The following is a 16,428-nucleotide window of genomic DNA, read 5'->3' as shown; positions in this document are numbered from 1 at the left end:
AAGCCACGCGGCAAAGCTTCGCGACACCTCCAAAAATGTCCCGTATATCGTAATGTACTGAATTTCGACACATGTACATATCTAAGAGTTGTCGCTGTGACTTTTTTTGCGACTGCTGCTCAATCTTCGCGTTGCAAACGGGTCCGAGACATAGCCTTCACAAGATTACCTAATTAGTTTTTCGAAATGAAATTGAATAGAAATTGAAAGTACCGTTTTTGTCCGTAACGAGAGATAATCTCCTCACAAGTTCTTCGGCAACAGCAGGATTTTGCGTCGGTATGCCCGGTCCGGCGCCCACGCCCACCGTATGCCTAAAAATGAACACAACATTTCTATAGTGGGAAGCAAAGAATCTTTTCTTCGTACGATGTGGTTATAGTTGAATAGATTCTATTATCAGATCTTTTCCCTTCTCCACTCGAGTTGGAACTACTTCCGCCGCCGCCGACGCCGCCGCCGCTGCGAGAGACAGTTCGATGAAGAGATAGTATAGGCGACTGTGGTAATGATCTCGCCGCTACAGCGTGAAAAACGTCGTCACCGGATTCATAAGCCTATAAAAATAGACCAATAGCCCGCCCTCATTTTTCTAGTCTACTAGTGTATATACCGGTGGCACATCTGTGGCATCCAACAGAGGTTCGAGATGTTCCAAAATTATAAAGAAACTTGGTCTTTGCTATAAAAACTATTAGATATGTTCATGCAACGCAATACGTGACGCACATCTGGCTGACTGTGCCAAGCTCTTTCGACTATCTGTGCAACCTGTCTCGGAAAGGATCCGGAAAATCGAGGCCGTTTATTCCTGCAAGCCATATCGGCAGCAGCTGCCGCTATATCCCCGTACAATCAATCAATCATCACCCGCTAAAGTGTATGTATACTTACCAGGTTTGAGATGCTCAAAAGGCAGCTCTCCAGAAAAGAGTTCCCAAACGCAAAGTGCGTAGCTAAATATGTCGGCGTGAATGCTGTAGCAAGTCGACTGATTAAAAATTTCGGGAGCCATCCATCGGAGATTCTATACATCAAATTAAATAGAATTGATTAATTGAAAATAGCTCCTTTTAAAAACCCCGGGTTGCTTCGTCAAATTGTCATCGTCGACTGACTTGAGAAACCTCGACTCTAAAAGAGAGATATCGTCTATTAATTAATTAATCTTCTAGTTTGCACCTCCAAAATCGGCGACAACAGCCGTGCAATCCTCTCTGAGTAAAATGTTATGAGAATTGAGATCGCGATGCATTATTGGCTGTGGCAATTCGTGCAAGTAGCGCATTCCTCTCGCAACGTCCACAGAAATTCCCAACTTTAAATGAAGATCGAGAGCTCTAAATAAAGAAGAAGAAGAAGAAGAAGAAACCTTCTTGTAGATGCCAAGAGACGAGGCAAAGTGACCTTTTCTGCTCGTGAAGAATAGCGTAGAGAGAGCCACCGGGTACGTACTCAGTCACAATGACAAATTGCTAAAAAATGAATAAATGCGTAACAAGGGTACATTGAACGGTTGAACTAACGCTGGGATCTTCAAGGCAAGCGCCAATAAAATCGACCTGTAAAAGGGAGTGGCGGCGAAAAGGGAGCAATGGCTTCGCGATCGACTTACGACATTTGGATGATTGAGACTGCATAAGACAGACACTTCTCGACAAAACATGTCTGTGTCGGATTTCGCCGAAAACGAAGACGATCGATACTTCTTCACAGCAACAATTTCATCTCGACACTTTCCCTTGAACACTTTCCCAAACGAACCTGAAAAATAAATCTCATGACCGGAAAAAAAGAATGACGCTACTGCTGCTGCTGCTAACCAGTTCCAATAAGATTCAATAATTCAATTTCTTGGATTTGAATTTGACAGTTATTGTGTAGAGTCGATCGCAAGCGCAAAACGTCAGCCTTTTCTATGACGGCAAAAAAAACACTACATGTAGTAGATATACCAAATAAGTAAGAAAAATACCTCTAGTTATGCTCCTTAGACGACCCAAGGGAGACGGAACAGGCAATCGCAGAAAATCTACACGCACAATTCACATAAAGAGCCTAATTAATTATTAAGCGCTTGTACAGTCGTTTCGATAAGAATGCTCATTCGAGTGCTCTTCTTTCTGCGGCGGCTGCAATTTGCTTTTAATGAGGGAAACAATGTCATCGTAACCTACAGGTGCGTGTATCTACAGTATGTACGCACTATGTGAGAACGTGGCCTTACCTTTCTCATATGCCCAATCAGCACACGTTTTTCCGGTCGTATCAGTTAGAAGATCCAAATTGTCATCGTCGTCATATTCGTTGCTATCATCATCATCATCATCATCATTGACATCATAGTCATCATCGTTTTCGTCAGTCGATTGAGCCAACAACGTCGGATCAGCTCCTCTATCAAGCAGCAACTCAACAAGCGTATAGTGACCGTGATAGCAGGCACTATGAAGCGCTAGACAAGTGCCAAAGACAGCAAATTTAAAAAAATAGCGCGTATAATCTTAAAACTTTACCCGTATGTCCGTCCCGTCCTTGACGATTGAGAACGACGCCGTCCGGTAAGTCGAGCAAATATTCGACCAATGCCAAATGTCCGCCCGTGGAAGCGCTACGAAAAAAAATGATGCTGATTCTGTGGTGGTTCAGTGTCTGGCTGAATTTCAATATTTACGCGTGTAGCGGCGTTTCACTAAAAATGTTTTCCATTACGAGACTATCCAAGCCTGAGCATTCAACCAATCGTTTGACAACGTCCAAGTGACCAGCATAGCAGGCCCTAGAATCGTCGAAATAAAATCTAATCTCATCCCCGCGCGCGACACCGCGCCACTTACAAATGCATGGGCGTGTCTCCATACAAATTCTGTAATTGAGCATAACGAACGGGCTGAACACGTAAAAGTAACTCGACAAGACTTTGATGTCCATACTGACAACAGAGATGCAGCAAAGAATTTCTCTCCCTATCAACAATTCCAGCTAAAAGAAAGAAGAATTCATAATAACAATAATCAATAATAATAATAATAAACGGTACGTACCATCTCCTCTAGATAAGAGTGCCTCAACAACGTTCCTATGTCCCTTATAGCAAGCAAGGTGCAAGGGAGTGTCGCCCACTTCACCGAGTAAATTGATATGAGCTCCACGTGACAAGAGAAGGTCAATAGTGCTCTCATGGCCATAAAAGCAAGCAAAGTGAAGAGGACTAAAACCGACGACGTCACTTGCATTGGGATCTGCCCCATTGAGTAGCAACAGTTTTGCAATCTTCAGAAGTAAAGCTATCAAAAAAATCTCTCTTCCTTTTCTTGGTGCTGCTTACCTCATTGTTTCCCTCCATTGCGGCCAAGTGTAAAGCCGTCACTCCGTTTTTACCACGTTGATTGATCGTTTCTTTGCTGTTTTTACAAAGAACCTCAACTGCCATCCCAAGCCCCTGAAGAACAACAATGATATACACATGATGAAAGAGCAGTTCCTCCTTGCCTTAAACGTTGCCAAGTGAAGAGCAGAAAATCCGTTATCACTTAATAGACACGTCTTGGCTCCTTTTTGCAGTAAGACGATCATCATTTCTATTTGACATTTTGTCGCCACACAAAGGTGCAATGCCGTCAATCCATTTTCCGTCGATGACGTCAAATCCTTAACCAAATCAACATCGTGATCGCTGCATAGAAACGAAACGAAAAAAACGTCGTCGATTTGGTGCCAACACCCTTTGCTCTGAGCTCACGTGCACGCTCTAAGCAAAGCGCTCCATTCTATCGTCTCCGAAGGACGAACAATAGTCGTCGTATCGTCAATCAAAGAGGCGCGCAATTGACGACAACTTTCGCTGAATTGACGTTTCCACTCATCTAATAAGAAACTACAGTGACCACTTAGGCTACTTGTATTTGCGTACCGGCACAAGATCCAATAGGACGAGATTTGTACGCTCCCATCGCCCCACTTTGTGCCCGTCTGGCGATCTCTCTCTTCTAACCTTCCCTCATTGCCTGTGTACTCTACTCACTTTAGCGCACGCTGCACGAACGCCGATGGAAGGCCGGTGTTTTTGTTGCGCCAAGCCCTTTGGCCGTTTCTTGACGCGCAGTCATGGCTGTGACGTGTGCAATCGACTTTTCTGCAGCAAATGTGCACCGAATCGCACTATGATCGAAGCGGACAAGAAAAAGTCTCGTCGAATGTGCGACGCCTGTTTTAAGGACATCACAGCAACGGCTAACGAATCGAGCGACGATCAAACGAGAGAAAAAACCAAGGAGGAGGAGGAGGAGTCACAAAAACAGACTGTAGCCGCCGCAGAATCGCCGCTGCCACCGCCGAAGTCGCATCAAACGTACCCTATTCCACGTTTTCTTCAAGTTCAAGCCGAAGCCGAAAGCGCCGTCGTCGACGCGACGAAGGAAGATTCGAACGATATCCGGGTTCTTGCAGAGAGACTTGCGAAATTGAAGGAAGACGAACCCGCTAACGCTACCGCCACCGTTCCTCCAAAAATAAAAGCTACCGATTCCGATTTAGCCGAAAGGTTCTTTCGCCTCACTGGACGTCATGCGGTGAGCACGAAAAAAGCGACGGAAAGTGTGCCACGCCCAGCACTGACGTCAGCAGAAGAGGAGCGGCTCCTAATTGAACGTTTGACAGCCGAAGTATCCTTAGAAGAGAAGACAGAAAAAAATGATGACGTCAAAGCATTACGTCAAAGATTGGACGAACTCAAAGAGAAAAAGAATCAAGAGACGGAGACGGATTACTTTGAAAGGGAGAACCAATCAGAAGAAGAGCAGATAGCACAACTTCTAAAACAGATAGAAGAAGAAAGTCGACTTGAGGAGAAAAGAGCCGCCCAATTTGGGGGGCAAAAAGAAAAAACAGAAGATCTTGGTCCCCCACCTGAAGCTGTATCTCTAGAAGAAATTCTCTATGGAAAAGAAGAAGAAGAAGACGAAGAAGAAACCCCGTGGTGTTGCATTTGCAATGAAGATGCCACTTTACGATGTCACGATTGTGATGGGGATTTCTATTGCAGTCGGTGTTTCAAGGAAGGTCACGCCAGATTTGCCTTGGACGGACACACGTTTGCACGCTTACGTCTCAGCAGGAATCCTTAATTCAATAAGGGCTAATGCATACGTCACACAGTAATAAATAAATAAATATTAGTTAACCCTGTCTGCTTGCCATGCCTCTGTTTTTAGAGGATTATGCAACAGTTAACGTTGCATGAAAGTACAACTGTAGACGTTGGCGCCACCCCAGCTACCAGCAGTCTATTTTGGCTCACCTCTGACTCCGAGCGTCCTTTGTCACACTGGATGACGTTGGCTTCTTCACTGTTCTCCTCTAATTCATTATCCACTTCCTCCGTTCGTCTCTGCTGACTGATTCGACTGCATTTCTTCTCCTCGAGCATTTCAATTACGTCTTGCCTGCCAGTGTCACTTAAAGCTTGATACAAGTCATCAGATTCGTGCCGCAGCAAAGTTCGTCGCCGTTGCAACCAGACGTTGAACATTGTAACGGTTTGCTCTTCGAGACTCTCTCGTCCTTTATAGTGAATTTCGTCGAGTTGATGTTCTTCCAGGCCCAATCGTCTCCCAATCATTCGCCAGTCTTTTCCAATACGTGCGGCGACCTGCAAGCAGCATTCCATGCAAACGTGCTTCATCGTGGTCCAGCAGATGATTGACTCGACTAACCTTTGCTTCCTCGACCATATACACAAACCGCCGTTTCCGCCGCCCCCGCGACATAAACGAATTTGCCGCCGTCTCAGGAAAGGAAACGTTGCTTTTTTCAGCAGTTACATTATCCTAGTCTACATAGATGAAACAAACCGTTCCTACTATCTACTCCTTATAGGACCTTTTATGCAAGACGGAAAATGTTTTGTTTACGACGGCGGCGACGGCGGTGACCTTCGCACAAACTTGTGCTGCTGCTTTACGCCCGCCAGGATCTAACTATTTATAGGCACATCCGTACGTAGAGTAGTGAAGGTCGTTCCCTCACTGGTCTCCCTATCATCCGTTCGCCTCAATCCGAAGCTATACAAATGTATTTTTTAGAACGAAGACGGGCTCGTACGTCTGCCTCCACGAAGCAGCTTCCGTCAATTTCTCTTCAAACCATCCAACAACGTCGCCTGTCTTCCACCCGTCTAATAATCGACTTAAACGAACTGATCCGTATCGTCGATGCAGATTCCAAACGGCCACATCCGGTCCTAAACAAATAAATGACCCTATTTCTATTCTCGTCGCGCGCGCGTTTACCGATAGGAATAGTAAGAAATAATATTCCATCATTTTTAAGAGCGCAACGAACGTTCGCCATTGCCTTCAAATCAGCATCAGGATCAATGGGATCCCCGTATCGACCCAGACCGTCGTGATCAAAACTAAAAAAAGAAAAAGAAAGTAGATAAAGTGATCATGCACACGCCCACATACCTAGAAATAGAAAGGGCAGCATCGTAGACGAGCCGATCTGACGGCAAACTGTACAACTTTTCCGGAGATAGCGTCATAATCCGTGGATGATCATACGTAAGATTATTGTACTGTAGAACAATGTAAGATGACAAAGAAATGCATTGACCGTATATACCTCTATTGTTGTGACTGATGCAGCATCAAATGCCAAAGCTAAGAATAGAAATCACAGTAACTCTACTAGCTAAAGTACCCTGGGAGGTCCCACCTATTGCCTCATACCAAGGGTCCATAGATCCATATATTAGCTACACCACAAAAGAAGAGCTATATATAACGGCCGTGACGCAGATAAAAATAACTACAGTACCACGTGTGATCCATTAATAGGATATTTGTGGAGCGCCATCATCAGCCAATGACTTGACTTGATCCACTTTCCTTTTTTTACCAAGACTTTGACATCCCACTTTGCTTCGTCTAAAAGACGATAAATCGTTGTCGCTTGACGTCGCGCTTGACCAATATAGAGCTCGATATCTTGACGACTATATTTGTAATGGGTTCCTATCGCGATATTCGTATTTTCGCCCCTTGGGCAAAAGGGAAATCATCGATTTCTTACCTCGACCTTTGTTCGAATCGTCGACATAATAATATTCGAGTGGAATTTGCCCGTTCATCGTCAATTTCTCTCGAATACTCTCCGGAGGTCGCGACGGCGGAACGAGACCGCTCGCGTTTACTAAATTTTTAAGTTTCGCGAAGATTTTTCGCTATAAATCCACTGTACGCGATTTTTGGGCCGCTTCCTGCAGTCGCTTCGAGCAAAATCGCACCCGTTGGTCTGCAAACAAAGCGAAGAAGTCATCGATAAGCACGAAATAGCCCACAGCGATGGCCAAGAGACAAACAACGAACGCAGCAAGTCGATACAAAACCATCACGTGACGCACCCCCTACGCATGCTCACTTGCTCCTCACATGACAAAAAAAAATAAACTCTATTATTAACCAATTCAAAGAGAACAAAGTCACTAAGCTACTACTGTACCATCATCCGGAAATCAACTAAACTCTCTACGTAGAACAAGATATAGAAGTCGTCGTGAAACGTCAGAGCAAAGAAACAAGAGAATTTTTCTTCTTAGACTAAGGAACGTCTGCAGCGGAATGCTTCATTCTTTTATTGGAAGGCTGTTGCATTTCGTCGTCATCCAACACCTGCAATTCGGCGGCGGCGGCGGCGGCAGCGGAATCATCATCGGCACGATGGAAGGACACCCACGACGTGCCAGACAAATCGTGCTCAGGTCCACTCAGACTATGTAAACCCGAATTGTGCATGAGGGGACTTCCGCCGCCCCCGTTGCCGCCACCCCCGCTCCCACTCGTCGAATCCATGAGCGACGACGCGTGCGACAAAACGGGACCAGCATCAAAACTGTCCATCACTAAAAAAGGAGAAGGGAACGATTTTCATTATTTTGTTGACCGCAATATGGAGAGAACGCACATCCTTGATGAGAAGCGGACGGTGGTCGATCATACCTTCCGGCGCCACCCATCATAATACCGGGATGCTGCAGGGGTTGAGGAACGCCGCCACCGCCGCCGCCGCCTCCGCCGGGATACACAAAAGACACGTGAGAAGGAGCGACAGGCGATTGTTGCGCAGGAGAGAATCCGCCGCCGCCGCCGCCGCCGCCGCCAGATATCTAAACAAAGAGTAAGCGCCTCTTTAGTTCATAGAAGAGAAACCCCCCGAGATCGATTGAGTCTCCTTCTCTTACATAATGCTGTGTCGAATAAAGCGAAGGTTGATAGACTCCATATCCCTATAGAGCGAATAAAAATAGCGCCAGCCCCCCATACGAGACCGACCACCCCGCGGGGGAATCGCGGCGGAGGGGCCCAAAAGAATTTGCGTGCGTCGCATACCTGAGACTGCTGCATTGTTACTCCTCCACTTGTTCCAAACGACGTCGCTGGACGATGATTTTGCCCGGCGGGGGCGGAGGTTGTCGCCCCCGACGTCGAAGAATGCGTCGCCGTTGCCACGCTCCCACCGCCGCCGCCACTGCCACCTCCTCCATATCGTTCCGGAAAAGGAACAGTCATTCGACTTGCGCCGCCGCCGCCGCCGCCGCCGCCGCCACTATACGTATAATCGAAGCCGGGGTTGGGACCGCCAGCACTCGAATCAACTAACAATGGATCGGTAGCGCCGCCGCCGCCTCCGCCAGACGACGACGGTGGCGGCGGTGGCGGCACGTTTCCAGCGGCCGCAGCCGCTTTAGCGGCATACATCTGGGCTTCTTCTTGAGCTTTACCCACATTCTTCTTATAGCGAATTCTTTTGTTTCCAAACCAATTGGATATCTGTGTAGAGTACGTCTCAGAAAAACGAAGAGAAGTCTACGATCGGAGACCTGTGCGACTGTTATTCCGCATTTTCGAGCTAATTCTTCCTTGACTTCTTCGCTCGGATAGGGATTGCTGAGATGAGAATAGAAATATTCGTTCAATACTTCGGTCGCCTGTTTGCTGAAATTGTGCCGTTTTCGTCTATATGTATCATAAGGGGGAAGAAAAACGATTCTTCGACGTTCGCTCGTTCGTTCGTTCGTTCCTTTTACGTACCTGGCATCGAGAAATTTGGATCGCAGTATCATGACGGCTTCGCACGTGCTCTGCTTCAATTGAAGTTGTATGGCGCTGAACTTCTTGTGAATAATTGCGACCATCCGCTCGATCTCCTTCGGAGCGATGGGTCGCGTGCGCGACTGTTCACGCAACAAATTCATGACGTGCGTCGTAAATTCGCCGCAGGCCTGGGAACCCGGAAAGAGATAAGGAGGAATCCTTAGACGGCCACGCCCCCACCAAACCAGACAACCGAGCCGCGAAAAATCCTTATTCTTCCTTACCTGTTCGTACTTTTCCAATTCTTGATGATAGATCTGACGTATTTGAGCCAATTTGGTTTTATAATCGGAATGATCGGCTTGCGAATCGCTCGCGTTCGCCGTCCCGCCCCCCAAAGTGATTCCAGGGATCGAACCGCCGCTATTGAGGCCCCCCAAGGCGACAGCGGCCGTCGCGGCAGCCGAAGCGGACGTCGAACCCTTCTCGGGACCGGCAACTCCCTCAGCAAGAAGCATATTATCGAGACGAACGAGTTGAGGATCGGGGGGTTCTTCTTCGGTCCCGCCCCCTCGGATGTTGAGCACTAAGGAGGGAAAAGCGGAGAGGCGACGCGTCGCGGGAGTGTCATCGACCAATGGGGCTTTAGCGGCTCGTCAATGACGAGTCAAAGTGCGAGGAAAAAAGCAACGAACACCACGAACGAGCGAGGAAAACGGGGGGAAGGTCGCCTCGTCGCGACACTGATTCCATAATGTAAGGGCCGGGGGCTTCTTGCCAAAGATCGGTGGCTGTCTAGAACGCGGGGACGCCTGTCGTCGCGATTGGCAATCGGAACGAGACACGGCACGACGACGAGCGATCGAGATCACGAAAACCGACTCAACTCCCTTACCTGTCTTCTCTTTGACTTCGCATAAGACGTTGAAGAGAGCCGGTTTCATTCGATGACAATTCAACGCCTGTTTTCTGTAAAACGATCCGCTTTTTTTAATTCCTTTTCTTCTTTCGTTCGTGTGACGTTACCTCGCTTGTGCTTCGTCGAGACTTTGATCAGTAATACTAACGATTTGATGGAGAAGTTCGCCGATGCTGTGCTGCTCTTCTTGTTGTGTCTGTGTCTGCTCTTGTTGCTGTTGGTGGTGTTGCGCCTGCTCTGACTGATCCGTCGTCGTCGTTTCCTCGTCTCTATCGTAGCGATAGAGCAACGAATGATGTGGAACTTGATGTTGATGCTGATGCTGCGTTTGTCCCACGCGAACGTCGCGATATTCAGTCGATCCGAGTCCACGACTATTTGTCGCATCCATCGCTTCGACCGACGTCGACGAGCGGAGCGTGGACGGGGGGACGAGGCGGCGAGAACGCAATGACGCGTAGAGCGATCGCTAGATCACGTGCACGCGCGTGAAAGTGACGCACGTTATGCAAGGGCACAACATAACTATCGCTACTTACTATACGAGTTACCTGATTCTATAAAGCCGTCTACGGCTGTTTTAGGCGAAATAGGAGCTCGTAGTCTATTTGCTGCAACAAAAAGAACATAAATAATTTTAATTAATTAATTAATTAATAGGGTTTTTCTTACCTGTGCATTTTATCTCTTCTTCTAAATAAGCGCCAAATGTTCGTTCGATCTTTTCCACTTTCGACGTCACAATATCAAGAGAAAATACCTAGCATTGACACTCAAAAAACCCAAATTATTTAATTAATTAATTAATGACATGTACCATTTCCCCAATTTTTCGCCTCATTTCGTTGACTTCGTCAAAAATCGCTTGAAATGGTAGAGCACCAGCAAGAAGAGATCGTTCATCGTCTGTCAGAGCCACAGGAAATCCATCCGAATCAAAAAACTCCTTATCCCAATTCCTATAAAAATTCCAATTATATAAATATGAGTCCCCTTATCCCGAGAGAGACAGCGACTTTTTTGCCATTTCTTCCAATTCACGTTTTTTAACATTTTTCAAATGATCCCAAGCTTTCTCTTCGTCCTCCAACGCTTGCGTTCGAACAGCAAGCAATCGAACACCCTCTCTCAATTTCCCAATCATAATCTCGGCCGAATCTTAAAAAAATCAAAATTTTATGAGGAAATAGACAACAAGAATAGCTCACTCTCTTCTACTTCACTAGCGACGACAGAAAGCTGAAAAAAACGACGATAAGACAACGAATTCTCCAAGAAAATAAGTAGATACCTGAGGATTTTCCTTCTCTTTCTCTTCTTCGACGCCGATGCCGCTGCTTCCCTTCCTCGCGTAGAATTCGCAACTCTTCCGACGTCTCGATCGAGGAGAAAGCTGCCCCAAAGTGCTCGTCTACACGATCAGCTAGAAAATCGCGTCGACAAACCGTTTCTTTGCTTTGTTTCGCCTTTCGAGCAAATTTGAAGCCGCTCGAATCGCGTTCCTATCGTTAGACAATCAGAAAAGCTCGTTCACACACGCTGACACGCTCACGCACGTCAAATTTCTGTTTAGTTCGACGCATCGTTCTTTTTTTTCGGGAGCGGCAAACGTACGGGACATAAAGTTCCCGCATGTCGTACCTTATACGTCGCCTGAAAACGAAGAAAGACGTCGATGCAGCGATCAAAACGAACGAAGATCTCGTCGTAGTACTAAGATTCGGTCGCGAAACCGATCCATCGTGCCTTCAACTCGACGAAATCGTAATGGAACATTTCTCCCTTCGTTTTATCGTCACAAAGTCGTCTTTTTTCACTTCCAGTTGGCTAAAACCGAGCCTCTTCTAGCAAAAATGGCATCAATATACACAATCGACATCGAAAACGTACCAGTCTATAGAGAATACTTCGATATAAGTCTCATACCAGCGACCATCTTCTTTTTCAACGGCCAACACATAAAAGTCGATTGGGGGTGAGTAGGAGACGAAAAAATTCTCATTTTTAGCATCCCTTCGTCTCGTTTAGGACACCAGATCACACAAAATTCATCGGAAGTTTTCGAACGAAACAGGATTTAATTGACGTCATTGAGACAATTTATCGAGGTGCTATGAAGGGAAAACTGATCGTTTCGAGTCCCATCGATCCCAGAAACATTCCCAACTATTCTCTTCTCTACAAAGACTTGTGATCATCCACTCAAAAAACAAAAGAAAAGAAAAGACAGATACAAGACTTGCTTAGTAGTGTCACAGTAAAAAGAAATAGAATTCCATGAATTTCCATCAATTTTCCATCCATCCCATCAAGGCAAAGACGAAAGATCGCGTTTCGGTGGAAGCCCCTTTGGCTTTTCCTTCTCCTCTTTCATGGCCTCAAACATCAAAATCCTAATAAATAAATAAATAAATACATACATAATTATCATATCTTTTTGCATGGGATACAGTTTCAGTATAGTCGAACGTTTTCCCAACATCATGTTGAGAAATTCGTGATAGTGAATGGTACCTAAAGCAAAAAATCAAAACGAAAACGAAACCAATTCATTTTTTCTCACCCGAATTATTTGTGTCCACTTCCGCAATCATCTTTTTCAATTCGAGATGAGTTTTCGCTTGGCCCAATTTCTCCATCATCCTTTTCAATTCCATTATGTCTAAAATTACATAATTAATAAATAATTAATTTTAAGTAATCGACGTACCAATGTCACCAGAATTGTTTTCGTCAAATTCCATAAATTGTTCTAGACGAAAAAATGCGATTTTAATTAATTAAAGTAAAAAATCGATCGTCTCACTCTTGTACGCTTCCAACTTCTCATTAAGATCCTCCACGTCATCGTATTTTCCACCAGCTCTAAATTCCTATCGAAAGAAGATCGAGAAAAGGGAGCCACGCCCCCCTCGCGCCCCACATCGTTCGTTCGATCCAATTGTTGCTCCTGCTCGGCTTTTAGTTGGCCATAAGCCTTTCCGCCTATCGTACAACTCATTTGCGAGGTCTAGACGAGCTCAAAAAGGCGTCAAACCTTGATGGTGTGCCATTCGCGAGAAGTAGAAGGGGCGATGACGTAAACACCTTTCTCAAACGTTCCCGGATAAATAAAAAAGAATAAGAGAGTACACGACTTTCACTCTTTCGTTCGATTAATCAATCAATCAAAAAATCTAAGCTGCATAAATAGCGTGGCTCCATCTCGAAAGCCAAATTTTTCATAAAAAGACTTGACTTGATCATCAGCATCCAAACTCAGCTTATAACAGCCCAACTTGACGGCAAGCTTTAGTAACGTTTCCACAAGACTAAGATAGCATACGTCATTAATAATTAATAGATACATAGATAATAGAGTTCAAAGTCTACGCACAGCTTTCCTAATTGTTTTCCTCGCATCCTATCCGACACCACAAGGTCTTCAATTCTACCACGCTACATAGAAAGAAACAAAGAAATAAAAAGGAGTCGAATCAATGCAAGTCTACTACCATGGCTGCACCATGAATGAATTTGTACTCGACTAGAAGAGTAGCTGAAGCGACGATTCGCGATCGAATGACGTCTTCGATGACGACGACATAATGATTCGACGATTTTTTCATTCGTTCAAATTGCTCTTTTTGTGAGAATGGGGGCCAAGGTGACGCGATGGTCACATCGCAATTGGGACAAGAGCCAAATTAGTCAATTCGTCGCGGCGACAACGTGTACGTAAGTAGGATACGACTAATTATAGTATTGCATGTGTATGAGATGAACTTTAGTCTGTACCAACAAATTGCTCGCCATCGACGCTTCCTACTTTCGTCAGTTGTGATAATAGGTTGAGAAATCCTGTCCCCACCCACAATTCAATTAGCTTCCTTGGCTTTGTCTTGGCGTCACCTTTCGCGTAGTCTGACCGCTCCAGCGGTCTCATTACGAGTCCTTCGCCCGGTTCCTTTGGTCCTAGGGTTGGTTTGAATGTGCACGATGTCGTGCTGAAGTCGAGGTCGTAAAGGAGTGACGGATTGAACAGTTTTTCGTCCATTCTCTCTCGGCTAACGCACGCACCTCTATTGCCGTTTCCCCGGACAGCTGACAGGCGCCCTTGCTAATCCCTAACGACAAATCAAAGCAAACGTTTTAGCTGTTCACTATTCAAATTTGTAGAACGCTTTGCTTTCCCGCTTTTTCCTATCTTGTGCCTTTTTTAGCAAAACATCTCCCCAGTGTTGTTTTTCAGAGCTAATCGAATTAAGTCATTATCTAACTGCCGCTTATCCCATTGGTCATCTGACCTTGTAAAGTCGCAAGACTCATAAACCTGCACTCTTCCGCAGTGTCGTACATTGATCGTACGTACGTCACTCAGCCCCGGTCGAGTCCGCCAAATCGAAATTCGTTCAGTCGATCCCCCCAATCCGAGTAGTCTAAAGTCATCGAAAGGTCGAAAAAGGTACGTTATAATTCAGTGGCCCTCAAAACTACTAGCCTGCTGACCCTTAAAAAAACGTCATGCAGTCGACCGAACCGCGCGCGCGGTGTGACAGACTGTTCAGTCGCGAGCCAGCTGTACATGTGACGGAGTGCACGTACGTCGCGAAGCCTGTTAGATCATAAGCATGATGGCTGGCGATATCGACGGCGGCAGAGTCTCGAGGTTGGCACGTGCCGCGCGGAAGCTAAGACTAGGCTGGCGCATACCACGGTCTTCCCCCCCCCTTAGATAGCGTGCATGCGACCGTCAGCCTGATAGCGCGTGCGGATAATGCTCGCCTTTTACCCCCGATGGCCGATCGCCGATTGTTGTCCACGCTTCAATCGCGTCGGGAGGCTCCTATCATATTTGGCATACCAGTTCGAAGCATGGCCCGCGCACGTACGCACCAGACTCGATGTTTGGTTATGCATTATTGACTGGCGCGCGACGGCTCTCAAAGTAAAAACAGCGAGAAGCGGCTAGTCAGCCGATCGGATGCGCGCATGTGTAGCGCTTCACGCTGTTTTGCATACCAACCTTGCGCAAGCCCAATCAAAACGACGATTTATAGCGCTAAGGCGACGATTTGTCAATTCATTCTCTTCTCTGCATTCGCTTCAGCTCTTTTTCACACGCACTCGTCAACGATGGCTCGAGCTACTCCACGAGAGATCCGCTGGAAAGTCATAATTCTGTGGAAGCTGTTCAACTATTCGGTTCCCCAAACGTGCCAGGCTCTCGGTCTGACAAGAGCGTCCGTGTACAATTTTCGTAAGTTGTACACGGACACGGGTCGCGTCGACGTCGACGTCGTACGACGCGGTCGAATGCCCAAGCTGACGGACCCCGAAGCGGCGGCGCTCGTTCAACACATGAAAATCAATCCCAGTCATCATTCGTCCGATTTTCAGGCTTGGTTCGAACGAAAGTTTGGCAAAAAGCTTTCCAAGTCGACAATCGGTCGATATTTTCACATGAACGGCTATAGAAAAGGAAAGAATCGAAAGGAATGGGTTCAAGTTGACATAAGTCGTAAGGAATCCAAGACGACGGCCTTCGACGACGTGCCTAAACTCGATTTCAAGAGTTGTTTCGATACGTTTTTGCAGAGCGAAATGGGCGACACGATTCAAGTCAGTGCCGCCGCCGCCGCCGCCGCTTCGTCAACGCCGCCGCCGCCACCTCCTGCCACCGCCGCCGCCGCCGTCGACTCGCCTGATCGACAGAGCGACTCCATGGCGGAAACGCTGACGTTATCGCCGGAGTTTAACGACGACGACGACGACGACGATGAAATCGTCGACGAACCCGAATCACCTGAGTCGAGGTGCAACGAGAGCGTTCTCATCCAACTTCCGGCAGCCCTAGAAACAACTGGAGAGGCGCTTCGCAGCCTGCGCGAACACAATCCTCTCGCTTCGTGGTCGCTACCAAAGCAAGACGATCAAGGAATCGATTTTGTAAAGTATTTTGATCAATTTGTTGCCTCGTTTGAATCGAAGCCATCGCAGTCGCTGTCACCTGGGCTGCCGCCACCCCCACCCCCACCGCCGCCGCCGACGCCGCCGACGCCGCCGCCGCAGCCCAGTTACGCCCCGCACCATCAGCTGATGCGTCAGATGACGAAGCCTTTTCAACTAACAAATGAGTATAACCCATCTAGAAGGTTTTAGAGGAACGTAGGATGCTAGCAGGAGACGAGAGAGCATGCATATAGAAAACAAGACGGAATTGATGTAAACGCAGTTAGGAGTCGAAGAAGGCGGACTGGAATTCTTGTATAAATATGCAGTAATAAAGGTATAATGCTCGGCTTGCTAACTAAATCATAACGTCTGTGTACGAACAATGACCATGCAGCTTAAGCCCGCGGGGCGCTGACGCGAAGAGACGACGAACAGACGGTGGAATAGGCCGGGCCGCAGCGTGCGCATCCAGTATCGAGG

At 46.7% G+C, this 16,428-nt stretch overlaps 9 protein-coding genes across 13 annotated transcripts; 3 read left to right on the top strand and 6 right to left on the bottom strand.

The window, feature by feature from the left end:
- Positions 1-26: 26 nt before the first annotated feature.
- LOC136185997 (serine/threonine-protein kinase TNNI3K-like) lies at positions 27-4,414 on the bottom strand. Its single transcript, XM_065973229.1, has 23 exons — positions 3,914-4,414; positions 3,743-3,866; positions 3,493-3,676; positions 3,329-3,442; positions 3,045-3,273; positions 2,838-2,982; positions 2,675-2,779; positions 2,517-2,611; positions 2,228-2,455; positions 2,084-2,173; positions 1,976-2,032; positions 1,824-1,916; positions 1,616-1,764; positions 1,527-1,562; positions 1,408-1,475; positions 1,183-1,340; positions 1,082-1,134; positions 895-1,027; positions 730-839; positions 614-682; positions 370-557; positions 214-314; positions 27-155 (listed from the first exon to the last, which is right to left on the bottom strand). The coding sequence occupies exons 1-23, from the start codon at positions 3,951-3,953 to the stop codon at positions 82-84; spliced, it is 2,643 nt and encodes an 880-aa protein (XP_065829301.1). The 5' UTR covers positions 3,954-4,414; the 3' UTR covers positions 27-81.
- On the top strand, positions 4,043-5,187 carry LOC136186005 (abscission/NoCut checkpoint regulator-like). Its single transcript, XM_065973239.1, has one exon. It carries the CDS (start codon positions 4,050-4,052, stop codon positions 5,124-5,126), a length of 1,077 nt encoding a protein of 358 aa, XP_065829311.1. The 5' UTR covers positions 4,043-4,049; the 3' UTR covers positions 5,127-5,187.
- On the bottom strand, positions 5,108-7,393 carry LOC136186006 (uncharacterized). 4 transcript variants are annotated; one of them, XR_010669636.1, is made up of 9 exons: positions 7,243-7,393; positions 7,075-7,194; positions 6,820-7,016; positions 6,718-6,757; positions 6,625-6,662; positions 6,468-6,577; positions 6,291-6,415; positions 5,715-6,241; positions 5,108-5,650 (listed from the first exon to the last, which is right to left on the bottom strand). XR_010669636.1 is itself a non-coding variant. In XM_065973240.1 (8 exons), the coding sequence occupies exons 1-8, from the start codon at positions 7,391-7,393 to the stop codon at positions 6,063-6,065; spliced, it is 960 nt and encodes a 319-aa protein (XP_065829312.1). In that variant the 3' UTR covers positions 5,108-6,062. The 4 variants fall into 4 exon arrangements, 2 of the variants coding, with proteins under 2 accessions (XP_065829312.1, XP_065829313.1); XR_010669637.1 differs by having other exon boundaries at positions 5,108-5,828; positions 5,881-6,241; XM_065973240.1 differs by having other exon boundaries at positions 5,108-6,241.
- Positions 7,394-7,434: 41 nt separating this feature from the next.
- On the bottom strand, positions 7,435-10,483 carry LOC136185998 (pre-B-cell leukemia transcription factor 2-like). The gene is made up of 9 exons (XM_065973230.1): positions 10,122-10,483; positions 9,991-10,064; positions 9,380-9,681; positions 9,093-9,283; positions 8,882-9,017; positions 8,391-8,831; positions 8,243-8,287; positions 7,966-8,167; positions 7,435-7,903 (listed from the first exon to the last, which is right to left on the bottom strand). Exons 1-9 carry the CDS (start codon positions 10,403-10,405, stop codon positions 7,602-7,604), a joined length of 1,977 nt encoding a protein of 658 aa, XP_065829302.1. The 5' UTR covers positions 10,406-10,483; the 3' UTR covers positions 7,435-7,601.
- Positions 10,484-10,503: 20 nt separating this feature from the next.
- On the bottom strand, positions 10,504-11,635 carry LOC136186009 (uncharacterized). Its single transcript, XM_065973243.1, has 8 exons — positions 11,571-11,635; positions 11,460-11,516; positions 11,306-11,407; positions 11,223-11,253; positions 11,031-11,172; positions 10,832-10,973; positions 10,687-10,774; positions 10,504-10,625 (listed from the first exon to the last, which is right to left on the bottom strand). The coding sequence occupies exons 1-8, from the start codon at positions 11,595-11,597 to the stop codon at positions 10,546-10,548; spliced, it is 669 nt and encodes a 222-aa protein (XP_065829315.1). The 5' UTR covers positions 11,598-11,635; the 3' UTR covers positions 10,504-10,545.
- Positions 11,636-11,646: 11 nt separating this feature from the next.
- Positions 11,647-12,654, top strand: LOC136186013 (thioredoxin-like protein 4B). The gene is made up of 3 exons (XM_065973248.1): positions 11,647-11,778; positions 11,838-11,989; positions 12,043-12,654. The coding sequence occupies exons 1-3, from the start codon at positions 11,647-11,649 to the stop codon at positions 12,206-12,208; spliced, it is 450 nt and encodes a 149-aa protein (XP_065829320.1). The 3' UTR covers positions 12,209-12,654.
- LOC136186014 (allograft inflammatory factor 1-like) lies at positions 12,163-13,181 on the bottom strand. The gene is made up of 7 exons (XM_065973249.1): positions 13,052-13,181; positions 12,938-12,999; positions 12,821-12,887; positions 12,725-12,766; positions 12,578-12,676; positions 12,465-12,528; positions 12,163-12,407 (listed from the first exon to the last, which is right to left on the bottom strand). The coding sequence occupies exons 1-7, from the start codon at positions 13,065-13,067 to the stop codon at positions 12,323-12,325; spliced, it is 435 nt and encodes a 144-aa protein (XP_065829321.1). The 5' UTR covers positions 13,068-13,181; the 3' UTR covers positions 12,163-12,322.
- Positions 13,101-14,931, bottom strand: LOC136186011 (glucosamine 6-phosphate N-acetyltransferase-like). Of its 2 annotated transcripts, XM_065973247.1 has the most exons (8): positions 14,890-14,931; positions 14,786-14,839; positions 14,301-14,432; positions 13,906-14,247; positions 13,792-13,854; positions 13,509-13,636; positions 13,391-13,452; positions 13,101-13,325 (listed from the first exon to the last, which is right to left on the bottom strand). In XM_065973247.1, the coding sequence occupies exons 4-8, from the start codon at positions 14,048-14,050 to the stop codon at positions 13,178-13,180; spliced, it is 546 nt and encodes a 181-aa protein (XP_065829319.1). In that variant the 5' UTR covers positions 14,051-14,247; positions 14,301-14,432; positions 14,786-14,839; positions 14,890-14,931; the 3' UTR covers positions 13,101-13,177. The 2 variants fall into 2 exon arrangements, with proteins under 2 accessions (XP_065829319.1, XP_065829317.1); XM_065973245.1 differs by lacking the exons at positions 14,786-14,839; positions 14,890-14,931 and adding an exon at positions 14,503-14,589.
- Positions 14,321-16,308, top strand: LOC136186004 (uncharacterized). Its single transcript, XM_065973238.1, has 2 exons — positions 14,321-14,458; positions 15,104-16,308. Exon 2 carries the CDS (start codon positions 15,130-15,132, stop codon positions 16,153-16,155), a length of 1,026 nt encoding a protein of 341 aa, XP_065829310.1. The 5' UTR covers positions 14,321-14,458; positions 15,104-15,129; the 3' UTR covers positions 16,156-16,308.
- Positions 16,309-16,428: the final 120 nt, after the last annotated feature.

The sequence above is a fragment of the Oscarella lobularis genome, chromosome 4 (assembly GCF_947507565.1).
Source record: "Oscarella lobularis chromosome 4, ooOscLobu1.1, whole genome shotgun sequence".
In the NCBI taxonomy this organism is placed as follows: domain Eukaryota; kingdom Metazoa; phylum Porifera; class Homoscleromorpha; order Homosclerophorida; family Oscarellidae; genus Oscarella; species Oscarella lobularis.
The sequence above is the reverse complement of the archived record's forward strand: the minus strand, read 5'-3'. Positions and strand labels throughout refer to the sequence as shown.